Source organism: Rhincodon typus, chromosome 9 (assembly GCF_021869965.1).
Source record: "Rhincodon typus isolate 14 chromosome 9, sRhiTyp1.1, whole genome shotgun sequence".
In the NCBI taxonomy this organism is placed as follows: domain Eukaryota; kingdom Metazoa; phylum Chordata; class Chondrichthyes; order Orectolobiformes; family Rhincodontidae; genus Rhincodon; species Rhincodon typus.
This window is the reverse complement of record NC_063340.1, coordinates 29,274,387-29,292,622: the sequence shown is the minus strand read 5'-3', so window position 1 is coordinate 29,292,622 and position 18,236 is coordinate 29,274,387. Positions and strand designations below refer to the sequence as shown.

Genomic DNA, 18,236 nt, shown 5'->3' with positions numbered 1-18,236 from the left:
CTGCATAACTTTGGACTGTGGGAGGAAACCAGAGCACCTGGAGGAAACTCACACAGATACAGGGAAAATGTGCAAACTCCACAGACAGTTGCCCAAGGCTGGGCTTGAACCCGGGTCTCTGGTGCTTTAGAGACAGCAGTGCTAACCACTGTGCAACCATGCCGCCCTATAAGCCTATCCAGCCTACTTTTATAACTCAAATCCTCTTTTCCTGGCAACATCCTGGAAAATGCAATGTGGAGCTGGAGGAACAACTCAGGTCAGGCAGATCAGAGGAGCAGGAAAGTCGACGGTTTGGGCTTACACCTTTCGTGAAGGGTGTAAACCTGAAATGTCAACTTTCCTGCTCCTCTGATGCTGCCTGACCTGCTGTTTCCTCCAGCTCCACACTGTATTGGCTCTGACTCCAGCATCTGCAGTTCTTGTTTTCTCCAACATTCTGGTCAATCTCTTCCAAACCCTCTCCAGTTTGATAATATCCTTCCTATAACAGGGTGACCAGAACTGCACACAGTACTCCAGAAGAAGCCTCACCAACGTCCTGTACAATCCCAACATGACGTCCCAACTTGTACACTCAAAAGTCTGAGCAATGAAGGCAAGTGAGCATGCTAAACAACTTAACCACTTTGTCTACCCGTGATGCAAATTTCAAAGTATTATGTACCTGTTCTACAACACTGCCCAGGTCCCCAGCGATTAATAAGTCCTGCCTTTGTTTGTTTTACCAAAATGCAATACTTCACATTTATCCAAATTAAACTCCCAATCCTCTCAGCTCATTGACCCACTTGATCAAATCTCTTTGTAATTTTAGATAACCTTCTTCACTGTCCACTATGCCACCAATTTTGGTATCATCTGCGAACTTACTGACCATGCTCCCTGTTTTCTCATCCAAATCATTTATACAATGACAAACAAAAGTGGACCCCGTACCAATCCTTTAGAACATCATTAGTCACAGGCCTCCATCTGAAAAACAACCCACCAACTTCCTTACAAATCTTCTCTGTAACGCTCAAGTGCAATCATATCTTTCCCATATTGCACTGGCTAGAACTGCAAAAATTACTCCAGGTATGGCCAAAAGCAGTGTTTTATACAATTTTGGTATAACCTCCTTGGTCTTATATTCTATGCGTTGATTAATAAATACCTATACTTTCTTAACCAAATTATCTACCTTTCCAGGCACCTTCAGTGATGATGCACTCCCAAGGTTCCTCTGCTCCTCTATAATTCTTATTCTCCACCTTTTTTTTTATTATATTCCCTTACCTTTTTTTAAAGTCTTCTCCAAATGCATTATCCCTCACATTTCCAGATTAAGCTCCACTTGCCACTATTCCATTAATGACTTCCTGCATTCTACAGATTTCATCAAACACTTGGTGAGTTTCTGCATTATCCGCAAATATCTTAAATGTACTTCCCTACATTCAAGTGTAAATCACCAACGCTTACCATAAAAAGCCAGGATCCTGGTACTGAGCCCTGTGGAATCCCATGGAAACAGCCTTCCAGATACATAATCAATCATCTGTGTTTCTGCTTATTTTCGTGATCAGTCTATTATGTGGGACCTCATCAAAAGCCTTGCTAAATGCCCAGACTACATTAAATTCAACAACTCTACTTGTTATCTCATTAAGTAAAATCATGATTAACCATTATTCACTAAAGCCAAAGACAGGGGATACATTAACCATTAAGAAAAATGAATCATTTATTAAGGCAGCAAACAGCTGGATTCATTCAATGCAGTCACAAAAAAACACAACAATCATCCATTCTAGCCACTAAAGAATTAGTCATTTAAGACACAAAGGGTAAGCACGCTTCACATTTGTCATGAGAAGGCAAGAAACCTCCATTTTGGCCCTGAGCCAAGGGAGAACACTTCAGTACATCAGCACAGAGCCGCATTATTGCTTTACTACAAAAGTATTTTAAACAAGGAAAATAAATAATCACATTGGGAAGACATGGCATGAAATATATTATTTGCCAGGAAGAATTAACTTCAAATAGAACGCAAAATTATATGCCTTGGAAAAACCAATTCTTAAAATACAGAACAGCTTTCAAACTAGATACTAAATCATATGATGATTCCCTTTCACTTACAATTGGGAGCATAGCTGATGACATTATAGAGAAACAACAAATATTTCTGACGCAGTACTGAACCTCTGAAACTTACTTTAATGTCAGAACAAATAAAATTCTTGAAAGTTCAAGATTTAATAGAAGTGTCCAGCATCTGGAAAGTCTATAGATGATTTCATTAACAAACTCTATAGATCAAATCAACAACGTCATCTACAAGAGATGGGTGAGATCCTAAATGAATATTTCTTGTCAGTATTTACCGTTGAGAAAGGTATGAATGGAAGGGAACATGGGGAAATAAATAATGATGTTTTGAACAGTGTCTATATAACAGAAGAGGAGAAGCTGGAAGTCTTAAAGTGCATTAAGGTAGATAATTCCTCGGGACCTGATGAAGTGTATCCTGGGACTTAGTGCGAGGCTAGGGAGGAAATTGCAGGACCCCTAGTGGAGATATCTGTATCACTGGCAAACACGCGCTGAGTCAGAGATAACATAATGTAGAGCTGGAGGAACACAGCAGGCCAGGCAGCGCCAGAGGACCAGGAAAGTTGACGTTTCAGGTCGGGACCTTCCTTCAGAAATGGGTCTGAAGAGGGTCCCGTCCCAAAACATCAACTTTCCTTTATTATGATCTTCTCGTTTGTGTAGGCAATGCCTTCTTTTCAAAGTTCAAGATCTCATACTTTGCAAACTACTCCTTTAATATGGTGCAAATTTCTGTCTCTGAACCATGTCTTTTAGTTTATATCATCTCTTCCTATCCGTTTTGCAAACTGCATTTTCTCACATTACTTTGTATTAAATTCAATCTGCAAGTTGTCTGCTCATTCTGTTAGCCTATCTATGTCTTTCTGGGAGCAGGGTAGTTTCAGAATCTGTGGGGGAGGTGCATGCAATGGTGAGTACATAAATTTATAGCTGAGCATAAATTCACACAATCTGAACTGGAGGGAGAAATGGAATGACATCACAGGAAAGCAAGCTGGTTGGCTGGATAAGGAATAATATTTCGGAACGCTGCTTAAATTGCAGTCATTTTAAAAAGTGTAAAATTATTTAGGGATAAAGCTAGGTAGTAAGCCTAAGGAAATTTAAATCATGATAGACAAGGGCAGCCAAGTAGAATATGTGTCTTGTCACATTTGGGGAGTCACGAACCTTGCTGACTTCCAAGATGACCACGAGTGCAGGTGTTCCAAAATGCACAATTTTGAGCTCCAGGTTTCACAGCTTGAGTGGAAGCTGGAAACACTATAGCACATCTGCAAGGCTGAGAGGTACCGTAGATAGCATGTTGAGAGAGGTGATCGTTTCTTTCCTCCAGTCCATTCAGCTGCAAAGGGAAAAGCTGACCACTAGGCAGTCAAACAGAAACAGACAGGTAGTCCAGGAGCCCCCTGCGGTCTTGTTTACAAATTGATTTTCCATTCTAGAAGCTGAGGAAGACACTGGTACCTCAAGGGAGTGCAGTCAGAGCCAGACTTCTGGCACCACAAGCTGCCCAACTGAACAGGAGGGAAGGAAGAAGAAAGCAGGAATGATTTTGTTAGTGAATTCATTAGTTACAAGAACAGTCAGGTGTTTCTGTGGCAGCAGATGTGACTCCAGAATGGTGTGTTGCCCCCTTAGTGCCAGGGTCAGGGATGTCATTGAGAAGCTGCTGGGCATCCTGAAGGGTGATAAGACAGAAATTGTGATACACATTGACACCAATGATATAGGCAGAATGAGGGATAAGGTCTTGCAACAAGCGTTCAGAGAGCTGGGCAGTTGATAAAAAGGCAGGACTTCAAAAGGTGGTTCTCAGGGATGCTCCCTGTGCCACGTGCTAGCAAGCACAGAAATAGGAGAATGGAACAGTTGAAGGCAGGAGGAAGGGGTTTAGTTTCCTGGATTACTGGGACCCCTTCTGGGGAAGGGGGGACCTTAATAAGCAGGACGGTCTGCATCTGAACCAGAATGGAACAACATCCTTGCAGCAGGATTTGCTAGCACAGTTGGGAAGAGTTTAAATAGTTCAGCAGGAGCAGGGACTATAGTGTGTTAGTTCAATAGCAACATAGCATGACTTTGAAAGGAACCATTGGGCAGCGAGTTCAGCCTTGTAGTGTCTCAAAAGAGCAAGGTGAGATTGGATGGCTTATTTACGCAGAGGGTGGTGGGTGCCTGGAACGCGTTGCCAGTGGAGGAGGTAGAGGCGGGCACGATAGTGTCATTTTAGATGTATCTGGACAGATACATGAATGGCCAGGGAGCAGAGGGATACAGATCCTTGGAAAATAGGCAACAGATTTAGATAGAGAATCTGGATCGGCGCAGGCTTGGAGGGCCGAAGGACCTGTTCCTGTGCTGTAATTTTCTTCGTTCTTTGTTCTTATACTTTAATGGCAAGAGTATGGATTTATGGATTTAAGTAAGGCGTTTGATAAGGTTCCCCATGGTAGGCTCATGCAGAAAGTAAGGAGGATGGGATAGGGGGAAATGTGGAAGATTGGATTCAGAATTGGCTGACCCTTAGAAGACAAAGGGTGGTAGGGGATGGAAAATATTCAACATGGTGCTCAGTTACGAGTGGTGTACCACAAGGATTAGTTCTGGGTCCTCTTCTATTTGTGATTTTTGTAAATGATTTGGATGAAGGAGTGGAAGGGTGGATTAGTAAGTTCGCAGATGATACGAAGGTGGGTAGAGTTGTGGATAGTGCGGAGGGCTGTCCTAGGTTACGAAGGGACATTGATAGAATGCAGAGCTGGTCTGAGAAGTGGCAGATGGAGTTTAACCCTGAAAAGTGTGAGGTGATTCATTTTGGAAGGACAAACTTGAAAGCAGAATATAGGGTTAACAGAAAGATTCTCGGCAGTGTGGAGGAGCAGAGGGGTCTTGGGGTTCCCTGAAAGCTGCCACGCAGGTAGATAGAGTGGTTAAGAAGGTGTATGGTGTGTTAGCTTTCATTAATAGAAGGATTGAGTTCAAGAGCTGTGAAGTTATGCTTCAGCTATACAAAAGCCTGGTTCGGCCACATCTGGCGTATTGTGTTCAGTTCTGGTCGCTTCATTACGGGAAAGATGTGGAAGCATTGGAAAAGGTGCAGAGGAGATTTACCAGGAGGTTGCCTGGAATGGAGGGAAGGTCTTACGAGGAAAGGTTGAGAGAGCTAGGGCTTTTCTACTTAGAATGACGAAGGATGAGAGGTGACCTGATAGAGGTGTACAAAATGATCAGAGGTATAGATAGAGTGGATAGCCAGAGACTTTTTCCTAGGGTGGAGGTAGCTATTACAAGGGGGCACAGTTTTAAAGTGAGTGGAGGTAGATATCGGGGAGACGTCAGGGGTAGTTTCTTTACTCAGAGAGTGGTAGGGGCGTGGAATGCATTTTCGGAGAGGGCAGTGGAGTCGGCCTCATTCGGGGCAGTTAAGCGGCTATTAGACAGGAGTATGGATGATAGTATAAGGTAGGAGTGGAGGTTAGATAGACCTTAGGTTTAGGGTAAAAGTTCGGCACAACATCGTGGGCCGAAGGGCCTGTACTGTGTTGTACTGTTCAATGTTCTATGTTCTAGTATCAGAGGTAAGAGAGATGAATTAAGGGCATACATTGACGTATCAAACTATGACATTGTTGCCATCACAGAGAAATTGTTAAGGGTAGGGACAAGATCGGCAATTTAACATTCTGGGGTACAGGATCTTCAGGCAGGACAGGAAAGGGTGCAAAAGTGAAGTGGTTTTGTATTATTAGTGAAGCAGTCAGTTACTGCAGTACAGACCCAACATGTTCCCTTTCGAATGAAATGTAGGAGAAACAAGCTGAGAGAACTCTGAATGTCCAGGAATATTCAAGATTGGATGAAACGGAAAAGAGAGCTATCTAACAGGTACAAAAGTGGCAAAACAATGGAGGCCCTATAGAAATACAGGAAGTGCAGGGGGATCTCAGAAGTAATTAAGAGAGCAAAGAGTGGGTGTGACTCCAACCAGCACAGAGTTTGTCCTGATACCCAGTAATTCCAGTTTTGCTAGGGATCCTTAATGTCACACTAGGTTGAAAACAGGTCTTGATATCAAGGGCTATCACTCTCACTTTAACCCTGGAATTCAGCTCTTTGGTCAGGTTTGAACCAGGATGTAATGAGGTCATGAGCTAAGTGCTCTGGTAGAACCCAAACTGGGCATTGCTGAACAGGTTATTGCTGCTTGATAACACTGTTGATGACACCTTTCATCACTTTACTGATGATCCAGAGTAGACTGACAGGGTGATAATTGGCCTAGTTTGTTTGACCTGCCTTTTGTACACAATTTTCCACATTGTCAAGTAGATGCAGTACTTTAACTTTACTGGAAGAGCTTGGCTAGAGGAACAACAAATTCTGTAGCACATGTCTTCAGTACTATTGCTGGAATGTTGTCAGGGTCCATAGCCTTTGTAGTATCCAGTGCCTCCAACCATTTCTTGATATCACATGTAGTGAATTGAATTAGCTGAAGGCAAGTAGCTGTAGTGCTGGGGACCATTACAGGATGCCGAGATGGATCATCCACTTGGCATTTCTGGTTGAAGATTGTTCTGAATGCTTCAGTTTTATCTCATACACTGATATGCCAGACTCCTCTGTCGTTGAAGATAGAGCTATTTGTGCAGCCTCCTTTTCCAGTGAGTTGTTTAATTGTCCACCACCATTCACAACTCATAGGTGGAATGAACAGTCAGAAGAAGTGATAGATGCAGGTACAGTTACAACGTTAAAAAAAATTCGACAGGCACATGAATAGGAAATGTTGAGAGATAATGGGCCAAACTCAGGCAAGTGGGACTGTTTTAGTTTGGGAAACTCAGTCAACATGGATCAGTTGGACAGACGGGTCTGTTTCTATGTTGTATTACTCCATGACTCTATGTTGGTAAGGAGGACATTGCAGGGTTGACAGGGCTATATTTGCCATTGTCATTTCCGGTGCCTGAGTCGATGCCAGGAGGTCTGTCTAATTTCATTCCTTTGTTGAGACTTCATAGTGATTGGTACAACTGAGTGGCTTGCTAGGTCATTTCAGAGGGCAGTTGAGAGTCAGACTCATTGCTGTAGTCTGGAGTCATGTGTCAGCTAGACCAGGTGAGGATGGCAGAAATCCTTCCCTTAACAACATTAATGAACCAGATGAATTTTTCTGAAAATTGGCAGTAGTTTTGTGGTCATCATTAGATTCTTCATTCCAGATATTTATTGAATTCAAATTCCATAGAGACAGCTAGGATTGCATGAATCCCCAGAGGAGTATAAGGGCAGTCGGAGTATACTTAAAAGGGAAATCAGGAGGGCAAAGAAGGGGGACATGAGGTAGTTTTAGCAACTAGGGTTAAGGAGAATCCAAAGTACTTTAAGGGCAAAACAGTAACTAGGGAGAGAATAGGGGTCTTTAAATATCATCGTGGCCATCTATGTGTGGAACCACAGGAGATGGGTGAGATCCTAAACAAATATTTTGCGTCAGTATTTACTGTGGAGAAGGACATGGAAGCTAGAGAACTTGGGGAAGTAAACAGTGATGTCTTATAGAAGTTTCTAAATTCTTAAGGGCGTGGATAGGATGAATAGCCAAGGTCTTTTTCCTAGGGTGGGGAATCCAAAACTAGACGACATAGGTTTAAGGTGAGAGGTCAAAGATTTAAGAAGGAACTGAGGGGGAACTTTTTCACATTGCATGTATGCAACGAGCTGCCAGAGGAACTGGTGAATGCAGGTACAACTACAAGATTTAAAAGGCATCTGGATAGGTATATGAATATGACGGCAACTTTTTTTTTTTACAAAGAGAGTGGCTAGTGTGTGGCATGAACTGCCAGACGAATTGGTGGATGCAGGTACAGTTACAACATTTAAAGACATTTAAGTACATGAATAGGAAGGATTCAGAGGGAAATGGGCCAAATGCTGGCAAATGAGACTAGGTCAGATTGGGACATCTGGTTGGCGCGGACGAATTGAACCAAAGGGTCTGTTTCCCGGGCTGTATGATTCTATCTGCGGTGGCAAGATTCAAACCCGGAACATTAGCTGAATTTCTAGAATAATAATCCAGTGATAATACCATCTGCTCTCCTTAAATGAGAACTTCACGTCTGTCTTTACTCAGGCAAAGGAAGATGTAAGTACAGAATTTGAGGAGGTTTTACTGTACAGATCTTGAGCAAATTGCTATAAGAAGCGAGGTGGTTTTGGAGGTTTTTGCAGATTTAAAAGTGCACGAATCTCCAGGTCCAGATGAGTCATATCCCAGGCTGCTGTGGGAGATGAGGGAGGAAATTACAGTGGCCTTGACCTAAATTTCTAAATTATCTCTGGCTACAGGGGAGGCGTCAGAAAACTGGACAACAGCTGTTGCGATTCCACATTACAAGAAAGGTGGTAGAGATATACAAGGGAACTACTGGAGAAAACAGTGAAGGAGAAAATTAATCTCCATTTGGAGAGGCAAGGTTTGATCAGGGACAGTCAACACGGCTTCGTCAGAGGGACGTCATGCCTAACAAATCTGGTAGAGTTTTGCTAGGAGATAACCAAGTGTTTGGATGATGGTAGGGCAGTTGGTGTAATTTATATGAACTTCAACAAGGCTTTTGACAAGGTCCCATGGGAAACTGATAACGAAGGTCAGAGCTCAAGGGATGCAGGGTAACTTGGCATGTTGGATCCAAAATTGGCTTATAAGCTAGGAAAGGGTAGTAGAAGGCTGTTTGTGTTACAGGAATCTGATGTGCCGTGGTGTATAACAGAGATCAGTGCTGATTCCTTACTGATTGTGATACTCACGAATGATGTAGATGAGAGTGTTGGGATGGAGTGAGTAAATTTGTCGATGACACAAAGATCAGCTCAGTTGTTAACAGTGAAGAGGAAGGTGTTAGGTTGCAGGAGGATAAAAATGAATTGGTCAGATGGGCAGATGTAATTTAACACTGATAATCTGAGGTAATGCACTTTGAAAATAAGGATCAACACAAGGGAGTCCAACATATGGCAGGACACTAGAAAGCTGAGAGGAACAGAGGGATTTTTGGGTGCTTTTCCACTGATCCCTGAAGATGGCAGTACAGGTTAACACAGCAGTTACAAAGGCATATGCAACGTTTGCCTTTTTCAGTCGTGACATAAATTATAAGAGCAGGGAGGTTGTGTTGGAGCTGTACAAAACGTTAGTTAGGGCACAGCCAGACTCTTGTGTGCAGTTCTGATCACCATATTATATGTGATTGCACTGGAGGAGGTGTAAAGGAGATTTTCCAGCATGTTGCCAGGGATGCAGCATTTCAGCTGAAAGGAGAGGCTGGATAAGCTTGAGATGTGTTCTTTGGAGCACAGAATGTTGAGGTGGGACCTGGTAAAGATGTATAAGATCATTAGAATTATGTGCTCCCCTTAGTTGAAGAATCAATAAAAAGGGAGCATAATTTTGAAGTGAAAAGCAGGAGGTTTAGATGGAATTTGAGGAAAAGCTTTTTCACCCAGAGTACTGCGTGAGTGGGCAGTTCAGGTGGAAAACCTCACAACCTTTAAAAAGTACTTGGATGAGTATTTGAAGTGTCATAACATTTAAGGGCCTAATGTAGGGAAGTGGGACTAGTATAGATCGGAGTGTATTTTTGCCAGTAAAGGCATGACGGCTGAATGGCTTCTTGGGTACTGCATGATTCTTGTTGCAGTCAACTGGTGTCATGGTCACAGTGTCACACTTCTAAGTTCGATGATATCGTTGGCACGTTTGACTTGCCAATATTTTTTATGCCCTTTCTGTGCTCATTTTTCTTTAGACTCCCGTATGACTCCCATGATTTTCATACCCTTCTAGATTATCTGTTGTATTGAGCCTTTGGCATCGGTCCTGAGGTTCCCTTTGTTTAGTGCTACATTGAGCAAAACTCTACAAACAAAGCCTGCCTTAAAGGAGAGGATGAGAGTAGTTCGGAGAAATTTTAAGGTCTTATGATACCTCTGAAAAGAAAAATTGCAGTTCCTTGAAACAAGTACCTTTAAGACCTTTAAAGACTGATGAGAGGAAACATAGCAAGCAATACTAGCTAAGTTGTCTGGTGTTAGGTTCACAGTGACTGTCAATTCATATCTAGGCACCTGCTCTCATCCTCACCCTGTGCCACTTCAGAACCACCACCACTTGACCTCCGACAACTGGTCAAGGTAGTTTACAAACCAGACTTCAGATTCTGAAATGCAGCAAGAGTAACAAGATGCATCAGACCAAAGCAATCTGGGGCAGAATCACAACCATGCTCATTGTCACAAATCTGTTATTAAAAAAGCCATAAATCTAAATATATTCTTTATGTGGGTGTTACTGGTATTTATTATTCATCTTAAACTGCCCTTGAGAAGATTCTGTTGAGTTGCTTTCTTGATTATGAGAGCTTCTTAGGCAACAGAGACCAGTTAAAAGTCAACTGCAAAGCTCCAAACCTTAAATCACATAGATGAGATCTAAATTGCTAAAGGAACTGAATTTAAACTGCCTATCTGTGATGGGATTTGAACTCAGTCAGATCACGTAGTCGGTCCGTGTACTACTAGTTCATTAAATTCGGAATGATGCTATCACACCCATTTTTTTTTTTCTGTATATATATAATATATTTATATATATATATATATATAAAAAACGCAGATACACAAGTTTGCATCACCGATTAAAAGCAAAACTGATACACATGAACCAACTTAATACTCTACCTTCACACAGATTTAATCATAAATGAAGTCTGCATCAGATAAATTGATCTGTACGCTATAAATTGTGAAGTGATGGTCGAGATAGTAAATTGTATATAATACACTTAAAGCACATTACCTTTGGACATATGCATAGAAAAACTGCAACATACAAACTTCTTCTGGAACTTGCTTCTGAAACATAAAACAGATACAAGGCAAATTGCTTTACTACAAATAGGATTTTCTTGCAATATAGTTAATACGTAGACTTTGGCTGCCACATGCCTTCACCACGTATTTGTTTTTAATTAGAGGACTGAAGCAGTCCATGGTCAAATGCAACAAGACCTGGACATTATCCAGGCTTGGGGTGAAAAATGGCTAGTAACATTCACACCACATAAATGTCAGGCAATTACCAGCTCCTCAAGAGACAATCTAACCATTGCCTCTTGACATTCAATGGTGCTACCATCACTGAATCTCCCATTATCAGCTTCCTGGGGTTACTATTGACCAGAAACTGAACTGGATTAGCCATATAAATAAAAGGTCATCATCCTGTAGATACCATAGTCCCAGAGGATTATAGGGTTATTCTCTCATTAGAGAGAGATGACTGGTTAACCTGGAGGGTCACCACACCTCAAGCAAGGGGTGAGGTTGAGAAGGCAGACCTGCATGGTAACCTCAGCCAGTTGTGGGAATTGAACTTGCACTGTTGATGTAATTCTGCATCGGAAACCAGTTGTCCAACTAACTGAGCTAACCAAACCCAGCAGCCACATAAATACAGTAGCTACAACAACAGGTCAGAGGCTAGGTATCCTGCAGTGAGTAACTTACTTCTTGACTTCCCAAAGCCTGTACATTATCTGCAAGGCACAAGTCAGGAGTTTGATAGAATACTCCCCACTTGCCAGTTCAAACAACACTCAAGGAACTTGACACTATCCAGGACAAAGCAGTCCACTCCGTTAGCAACGCATCTACAAACATCCACTCTCTGCCCCACTGAAGCTCAGTAGCAGCGTCGTCCAAGCTCATGGTAACCACAGTATGGATGGACCTGGGCAGCAGATACATGGTTAACATCACCACCTGCAAATTGCCTTCCAAGCCACTCACCATCCTGACTTGGAAACACATTGCTGTTCCCTAGTGTCATTAGATTAAGATCCTGGAATCCTCTCCTGAATGGCATTGTGGGTCTACCTATAGAACATGGACTCTAACAGTTCAAGAAGGCAGCTCACTGACACCTTCTCAAGGGGAATTAAGGGCAGGCAATAAATGCTAGCCCAGTCAGTGACATCACATCCCACGAGTGAAAAAAAAAATGCATTTGCGAGATGTGGCCATTCTACACCTTCCTGGGGAATTAATGCTGCTTTGGGTGAAAGCAGATACTACTGGTTTGAAACTGGACCCTCATTTTCTTGAATGTCTCAGCTCCCTCTTGGATGAACTCAACTGAGCTGTCAGGAAAGCTGTTTTTTGCACTGTTGGTGGTGTGGAGGAAGGTGATGCTGAATGTTTATTTTCTCCACACATCATGGTATATACCTCAGTGATATGTTGTGCCATATAGTGTGCTTGCTAATTACATCTCTGTGCTGAAATATGAGCTGCTAAAACCAGTGTAAACGACTTGTGCAATCAATTGACACAAGTAAAAATAACCAAATTGAGTCCACTCGTGAGTTAAATAGACCTCGACTTACATCTAAGCGTAGAATACAATAGCTACCTAACATAACTTGATTAGTTTCAGTAAACATTACTTATATAACTAAAATGCCTAGAAAATACAATCTTTGAAAGTAATCAATTCTCCTATAACAAATATCTTGGTTGTCCAATGATAGTAAATCATTAATATAACATATTATTTTGCAAGCGTTTGTTAGACCATCACCACTAGAAGTAGAAAACTCAAAAGAAGATAACAACCCAAGCTTCTGGGTAAGACAAAGAAGAATGGAAGATTTATGTTTTGAACAGCATGGTAGTTGCTTGAAATAAACTTTGATAAGTTTAGAAAGACAGATCAGTTAGACTGAATTGTCAAAAAGCCATCAAGTAGATCAAGTCACAACCAATGTGCATAACATCAAGTGCATGGGCAAAGAGCCCAATATTTGAAGAGGAGTTAGAGAATACAGAGAGATCGGTGCATAGCAAATTATTTAACTCTAATAATGACTTACTACTCAGACTCCAACCGAAAAGACGCAAAGCTTATTCCCATGGTATTCCTTCACCCATACCTTACATTCCACCCCAAAAGATCCTACAAAAGAATTAGGGACTACTACTAGGAGTCAAATTGGGAAATTACTGCTAATATTCCCATTAAGAAGCTAATAAAAAAAGTTTCAAAATACGACAGATGGTGGAAATATTAAATTAAAGCCTAAAATAGTTATATTCAGCAGGTCAGGCAGTACCTGTAGATAGAGATAAATAATTAACTGGCTGGATCATATGTCGGCATCGAATCTGGGCGGGAGCTAAAATTGGTCTATCCAGCTAATTCACTGGTTCTGTCCCACCTCTAGGTCATTTTTGCTGAGGTAAGAAATGAGGGGGCATAGGGAAGCGTTAACTACCTGCATGGGGGTAGCTCATTAATAGTTGCTCAAGGCCAATTAAAGAAAGTAGTGGGTACCAGTTTAGATGCCTGGAATTCAGGGAGCCATCGATCTAGACAGGCCAACACAAATCCCTGTATGTCTTGGTGCAGAAGCAGCTACAGGTTGCATTCCAATGGTGGCCTGACTATAAAAGCTATGTTTAATATGGATTTTAAAATGTTGGACAGTGAGAGCTTCCATCTTGAAGTGCTATCTCTCTTACATATGGCTAATTGAAGCCTATAGCGCCTCTCAGGTTGAGAGGCCCTCCAGCTTTGTGAGCATGCCTACCACATTTAGAACATAGAACAGTACAGCACAGTACAGGCCCTTCGGCCCACAATGTTGTGCCGAAATTTTACCCTAAACCTAAGGTCTATCTAACCTCCACTGCTACCTTATACTATCATCCATATGCCTATCTAATAGCCGCTAAAATGCCCCTAATGAGGCTGACTCCACTACCTTCTCCGGCAATGCATTCCACGCCCCTAACACTCTCTGAGTAAAGAACCTACCTCTGACGTCTCCCCGATATCTATCTCCTTTCACTTTAAAACTATGTCCCCTCATAAAAGCTACCTCCACCCTAGGAAAAAGTCTCTGGCTGTCTACTCTATCTATACCTCTGATCATGTTGTACATCTCTATCAAGTCACCTCTCATCATTCGTCATTCTAAAGAGAAAAGCCCTAGCTCTCTCAACCTTTCCTCGTAAGACCTTCCCTCAATTCCAGGCAACATCCTGGTAAATCTCCTCTGCACCTTTTCTAACGCTTCCACATCTTTCCTGTAATGAGGTGACCAGAACGGGACACAATACTCCAGATGTGGCCGAACCAGGCTTTTGTATAGCTGGAGCATAACTTCACGGCTCTTGAACTCAATCCCTCTATTAATGAAAGCTAACACACCATACGCCTTCTTAACAACTCTATCCACCTGGGTGGCAGCTTTCAGGGAACTGTGAACATGAACCCCAAGATCCCTCTGCTCCTCCACACTGCCAAGAATCTTTCTGTTAACCCTATATTCTGCTTTCAAGTTTGTCCTTCCAAAATGAATCACCTCACACCTTTCAGGGTTAAACTCCATCTGCCACTTCTCAGACCAGCTCAGCATTCTATCAATGTCCCTTCGTAACCTAGGACAGCCCTCTGCACTGTCCACAACGCGACCCATCCTTGTATTGTCCGCGAACTTGCTAATCCACCCTTCCACTCCTTCATCCAAATCATTTACAAAAATCACAAATAGAAGGGGACCCAGAACAGATCCTTGTGGTACACCACCCGTAACTGAGCACCATGTTGAATATTTTCCGTCCACTACCACCCTTTGTCTTCTAAGGGCTAGCCAATTCTGAATCCAATCTGCCACATTTTCACCTATCCCATGTCTCCTTACCTTCTGCATGAGCCTACCATGGGGAACCTTATCAAATGTCTTACTTAAATCCAATTATACCACATTCACTGCTCCACCTTCATCCACGTGTTTGGTCACCTCTTCAAAGAATTCAATAAGGCTTGTGAGGCATGATCTACCCCTCACAAATCCATGCTGACTATCACGAATCAAACTGTGCTTTTCCAAGTGATCACAAATCCTGTCTCTCAGAGCCCTTTCCGATAATTTGCCCACCACTGAAGTCAGACTAACTGGCCTGTAATTTCCGGGGTTATCCCTGTTCCCTTTTTTGAACAAGGGAATGACGTTTGCCTCTTTCCAATCTTCCGGCACTATACCCGTGGACAGTGAGGACGAAAAGATCATCGCCAAAGGCCCTGCGATCTCGTCCTTCGTTTCCCATAGAATCCTTGGATAAATCCCATCAGGCCCGGGGGACTTATCTATCTTCAACTTCCTTAGAATTCCTAGCACATCTTCTTTACTAACATCAACCTCCTCTAGCCTACCTGCTTGTTTCACAACGTCCTCCTCTACAACTAGGTCCTTCTCAGTTGTGAATACTGAAGAAAAGTATTCATTAAAGACCTCTCCTATCTCTTTAGGCGCTGTGCACAAATTCCCTTTACAATCCTTGATCGGCCTTACCCTTTCTCTAGTCATTCTCTTGTTCTGCACATACATGTAAAAAACCTTGGAGTTTTCCTTGATCCTATCCGCCAAGGTTTTCTCATGCCCCCTTATAGCTCTCCTAAGCCCTTTCTTCAGCTCCTTCCTGGCTAACTTGTATCCCTCTAGAGCCTTTTCTGATCCTTGTTTCCTAAACCTTATATAAGCATCCTTCTTCCGCCGAACCAGTCGTTTGACCTCTCTCGAGAACCATGGCTCCCTCAGTCGACCGCATCTTCTCTGCCTGCTAAGGACAAACATATCAAGCACATGTAGTATGCATTCCTTAAACAATCTCCATATTTCTGTGGTGCTCTTCCCTGACAGCATCTGTTCCCAATTTAGGTTACCCAGTTCTTGCCTAACTGAATTGTAATTACCCTTCCCCCAGTTGTAAACTTTACCCTGCCATATGCACCTATCCTTATCCATGACTATCGTGGATTTATTTAGAGAGTAAGCAGTCACTAGTACCCTGTAGACGTCACAATCGGTGTTTCCTCCTGGGAGCTGCAGTGGGAATGGGTTCCACTGGAAGTTATTGTTTCTTATCCTGAGAAGCATTGTAGCACAGGAGGTCATGTGACCCATTCAGTCCATGTAGGCTCTCTTCCAGAGCAATCCAGTCAGCCCTATTTCCCCGCTCTATCTACATTGATATGTTTGTCTCAAATGCCCATCCAATTTCTTTTTAAAAACCTTGCTCATTTCCACTTCCATTATCTTTGCAGACAACAGGTTCTAGGTCATGAGCACTCACTAACCAAAAACATCCCTCCTCACATTCCTCCTGCATCACTTGCCCAAGATCTTAAAACTGTCCCCCTAATCCTCAAACCATCAACTAATTGGAACAGCTTTTCTTTGGCAGGTCTAAACAAGAGAAACAAAGCCTTCCACATATGTATCAAATTCCCCCTAAATCTAAGACAACAAGGTGCAGGGCTGGATGAACACAGCAGGCCAAGCAGCATCATAGGAGCAGAGAGGCTGACGTTTCGGGCCTAGACCCTTCATCAGAAAAGGGGGAGGGGAAGGGGGTTTTGAAATAAATAGGGAGAGAGTGGGAGGCGGATAGAAGAGGGATAGAGGAGAGGATAGGTGGAGAGGAAACAAACAGGTCGAAGAGGCGGGGATGGAGCCAGTAAAGGTGAGTGTAGGTAGGGAGTTAGGAAGGGGATAGGTCAGTCCAGGGAGGACGGACAGGTCAAGGGGGTGGGATGAGGTTGGTCGGTAGGAGAGGAGAGGATAGGTGGAGAGGAAACAAACAGGTCGAAGAGGCGGGGATGGGGCCAGTAAAGGTGAGTGTAGGTGGGGAGTTAGGGAGGGGATAGGTCAGTCCAGGGAGGACGGACAGGTCAAGGGGGCGGGATGAGGTTAGTCGGTAGGAGATGGAGGTGCGGCTTGAGGTGGGAGGAGGGGATAGGTGGGAGGAAGAACAGGTTAGGGAGGCAGGGACGAGCTGGACTGGTTTTGGGATGCGGTAGGGGGAGGGGAGATTTTGAAACTTGTGAAATCCACATTGATACCATTGGGCTGCAGGGTTCCCAAGCAGAATATGAGTTGCTGTTCCTGCAACCTTCGGGTGGCATCGTTGTGGCACTGCAGGAGGCCCAGGATGGACATGTCGTCTGAGGAATGGGAGGGGGAGTTGAAATGGTTCGCGACTGGGAGGTGCAGTTGTTTACTGCGAACCGAGCATAGGTGTTCTGCAAAGCGGTCCCCGAGCCTCCGCTTGGTTTCCCCGATGTAGAGGAAGCCACACCGGGTACAGCGGATGCAGTATACCACATTGGCAGATGTGCAGGTGAACATCTGCTTGATGTGGAAAGTCTTCTTGGGGCCTGGGATGGGGGTGAGGGAGGAGGTATGGGGGCAGGTGTAGCACTTCCTGTGGTTGCAGGGAAAAGTGCCGGGTGTGGTGGAGCTGGAGGGGAGTGTGGAGCGGACAAGGGAGTCACGGAGAGAGATGTCCCTCCGGAAAGCAGATAAGGGTGGGGACGGAAAGATGTCTTTGGTGGTGGGGTCGGATTGCAGATGGCGAAAGTGTCGGAGGATGATGCGTTGGATCCGGAGGTTGGTGGGGTGGTACGTGAGGATGAGGGGGATTCTTTTTTGGTTCTTATTGCATGGATGGGGTGTGAGGGATGAGGTGTGGGAGATGTGGGAGACACGGTTGAGGGCGTTCTCGACCACCGAGGAGGGGAAGTTACGGTCCTTGAAAAACGAGGACAACTGAGATGTACGGGAGTGGAATGCCTCATCCTGGGAGCAGATGCGGCGGAGGCGAAGGAATTGGGAATAGGGGATAGCATTTTTGCAGGAAGGTGGGTGGGAGGAGGAGTATTCTAGGTAGTTGTGGGAGTCGGTGGGCTTGAAATGAATATCGGTTTCTAGGTGGTTGCCTGATATGGAGACAGAGAGGTCCAGGAAGGGGAGAGAGGTGTTAGAGATGGTCCAGGTAAACTTAAACCAAGCGGAGACTCGGGGACCGCTTTGCAGAACACCTACGCTCGGTTCGCAATAAACTGCACCTCCCAGTCGCGAACCATTTCAACTCCCCCTCCCATTCCTCAGACGACATGTCCATCCTGGGCCTCCTGCAGTGCCACAACGATGCCACCCGAAGGTTGCCGGAACAGCAACTCATATTCCGCTTGGGAACCCTGCAGCCCAATGGTA

At 43.7% G+C, this 18,236-nt stretch overlaps 1 protein-coding gene across 10 annotated transcripts in view; it reads right to left on the bottom strand.

The window, feature by feature from the left end:
* Nucleotides 1–18,236, bottom strand: part of dop1a (DOP1 leucine zipper like protein A) — a 249,275-nt gene that overhangs the window by 84,798 nt on the left and 146,241 nt on the right. For all 10 annotated transcript variants that reach the window (XR_007262801.1, XR_007262802.1, XM_048600578.1 and 7 more), the window contains exon 19: nucleotides 10,976–11,031. Coding sequence is in view for 8 of the 10 variants with exons in the window: in XM_048600578.1 (XP_048456535.1) it covers nucleotides 10,976–11,031 (56 nt within the window). In the remaining 2 variants the exon portion in view is untranslated. The remainder of the gene's footprint in view (nucleotides 1–10,975; nucleotides 11,032–18,236) is intronic.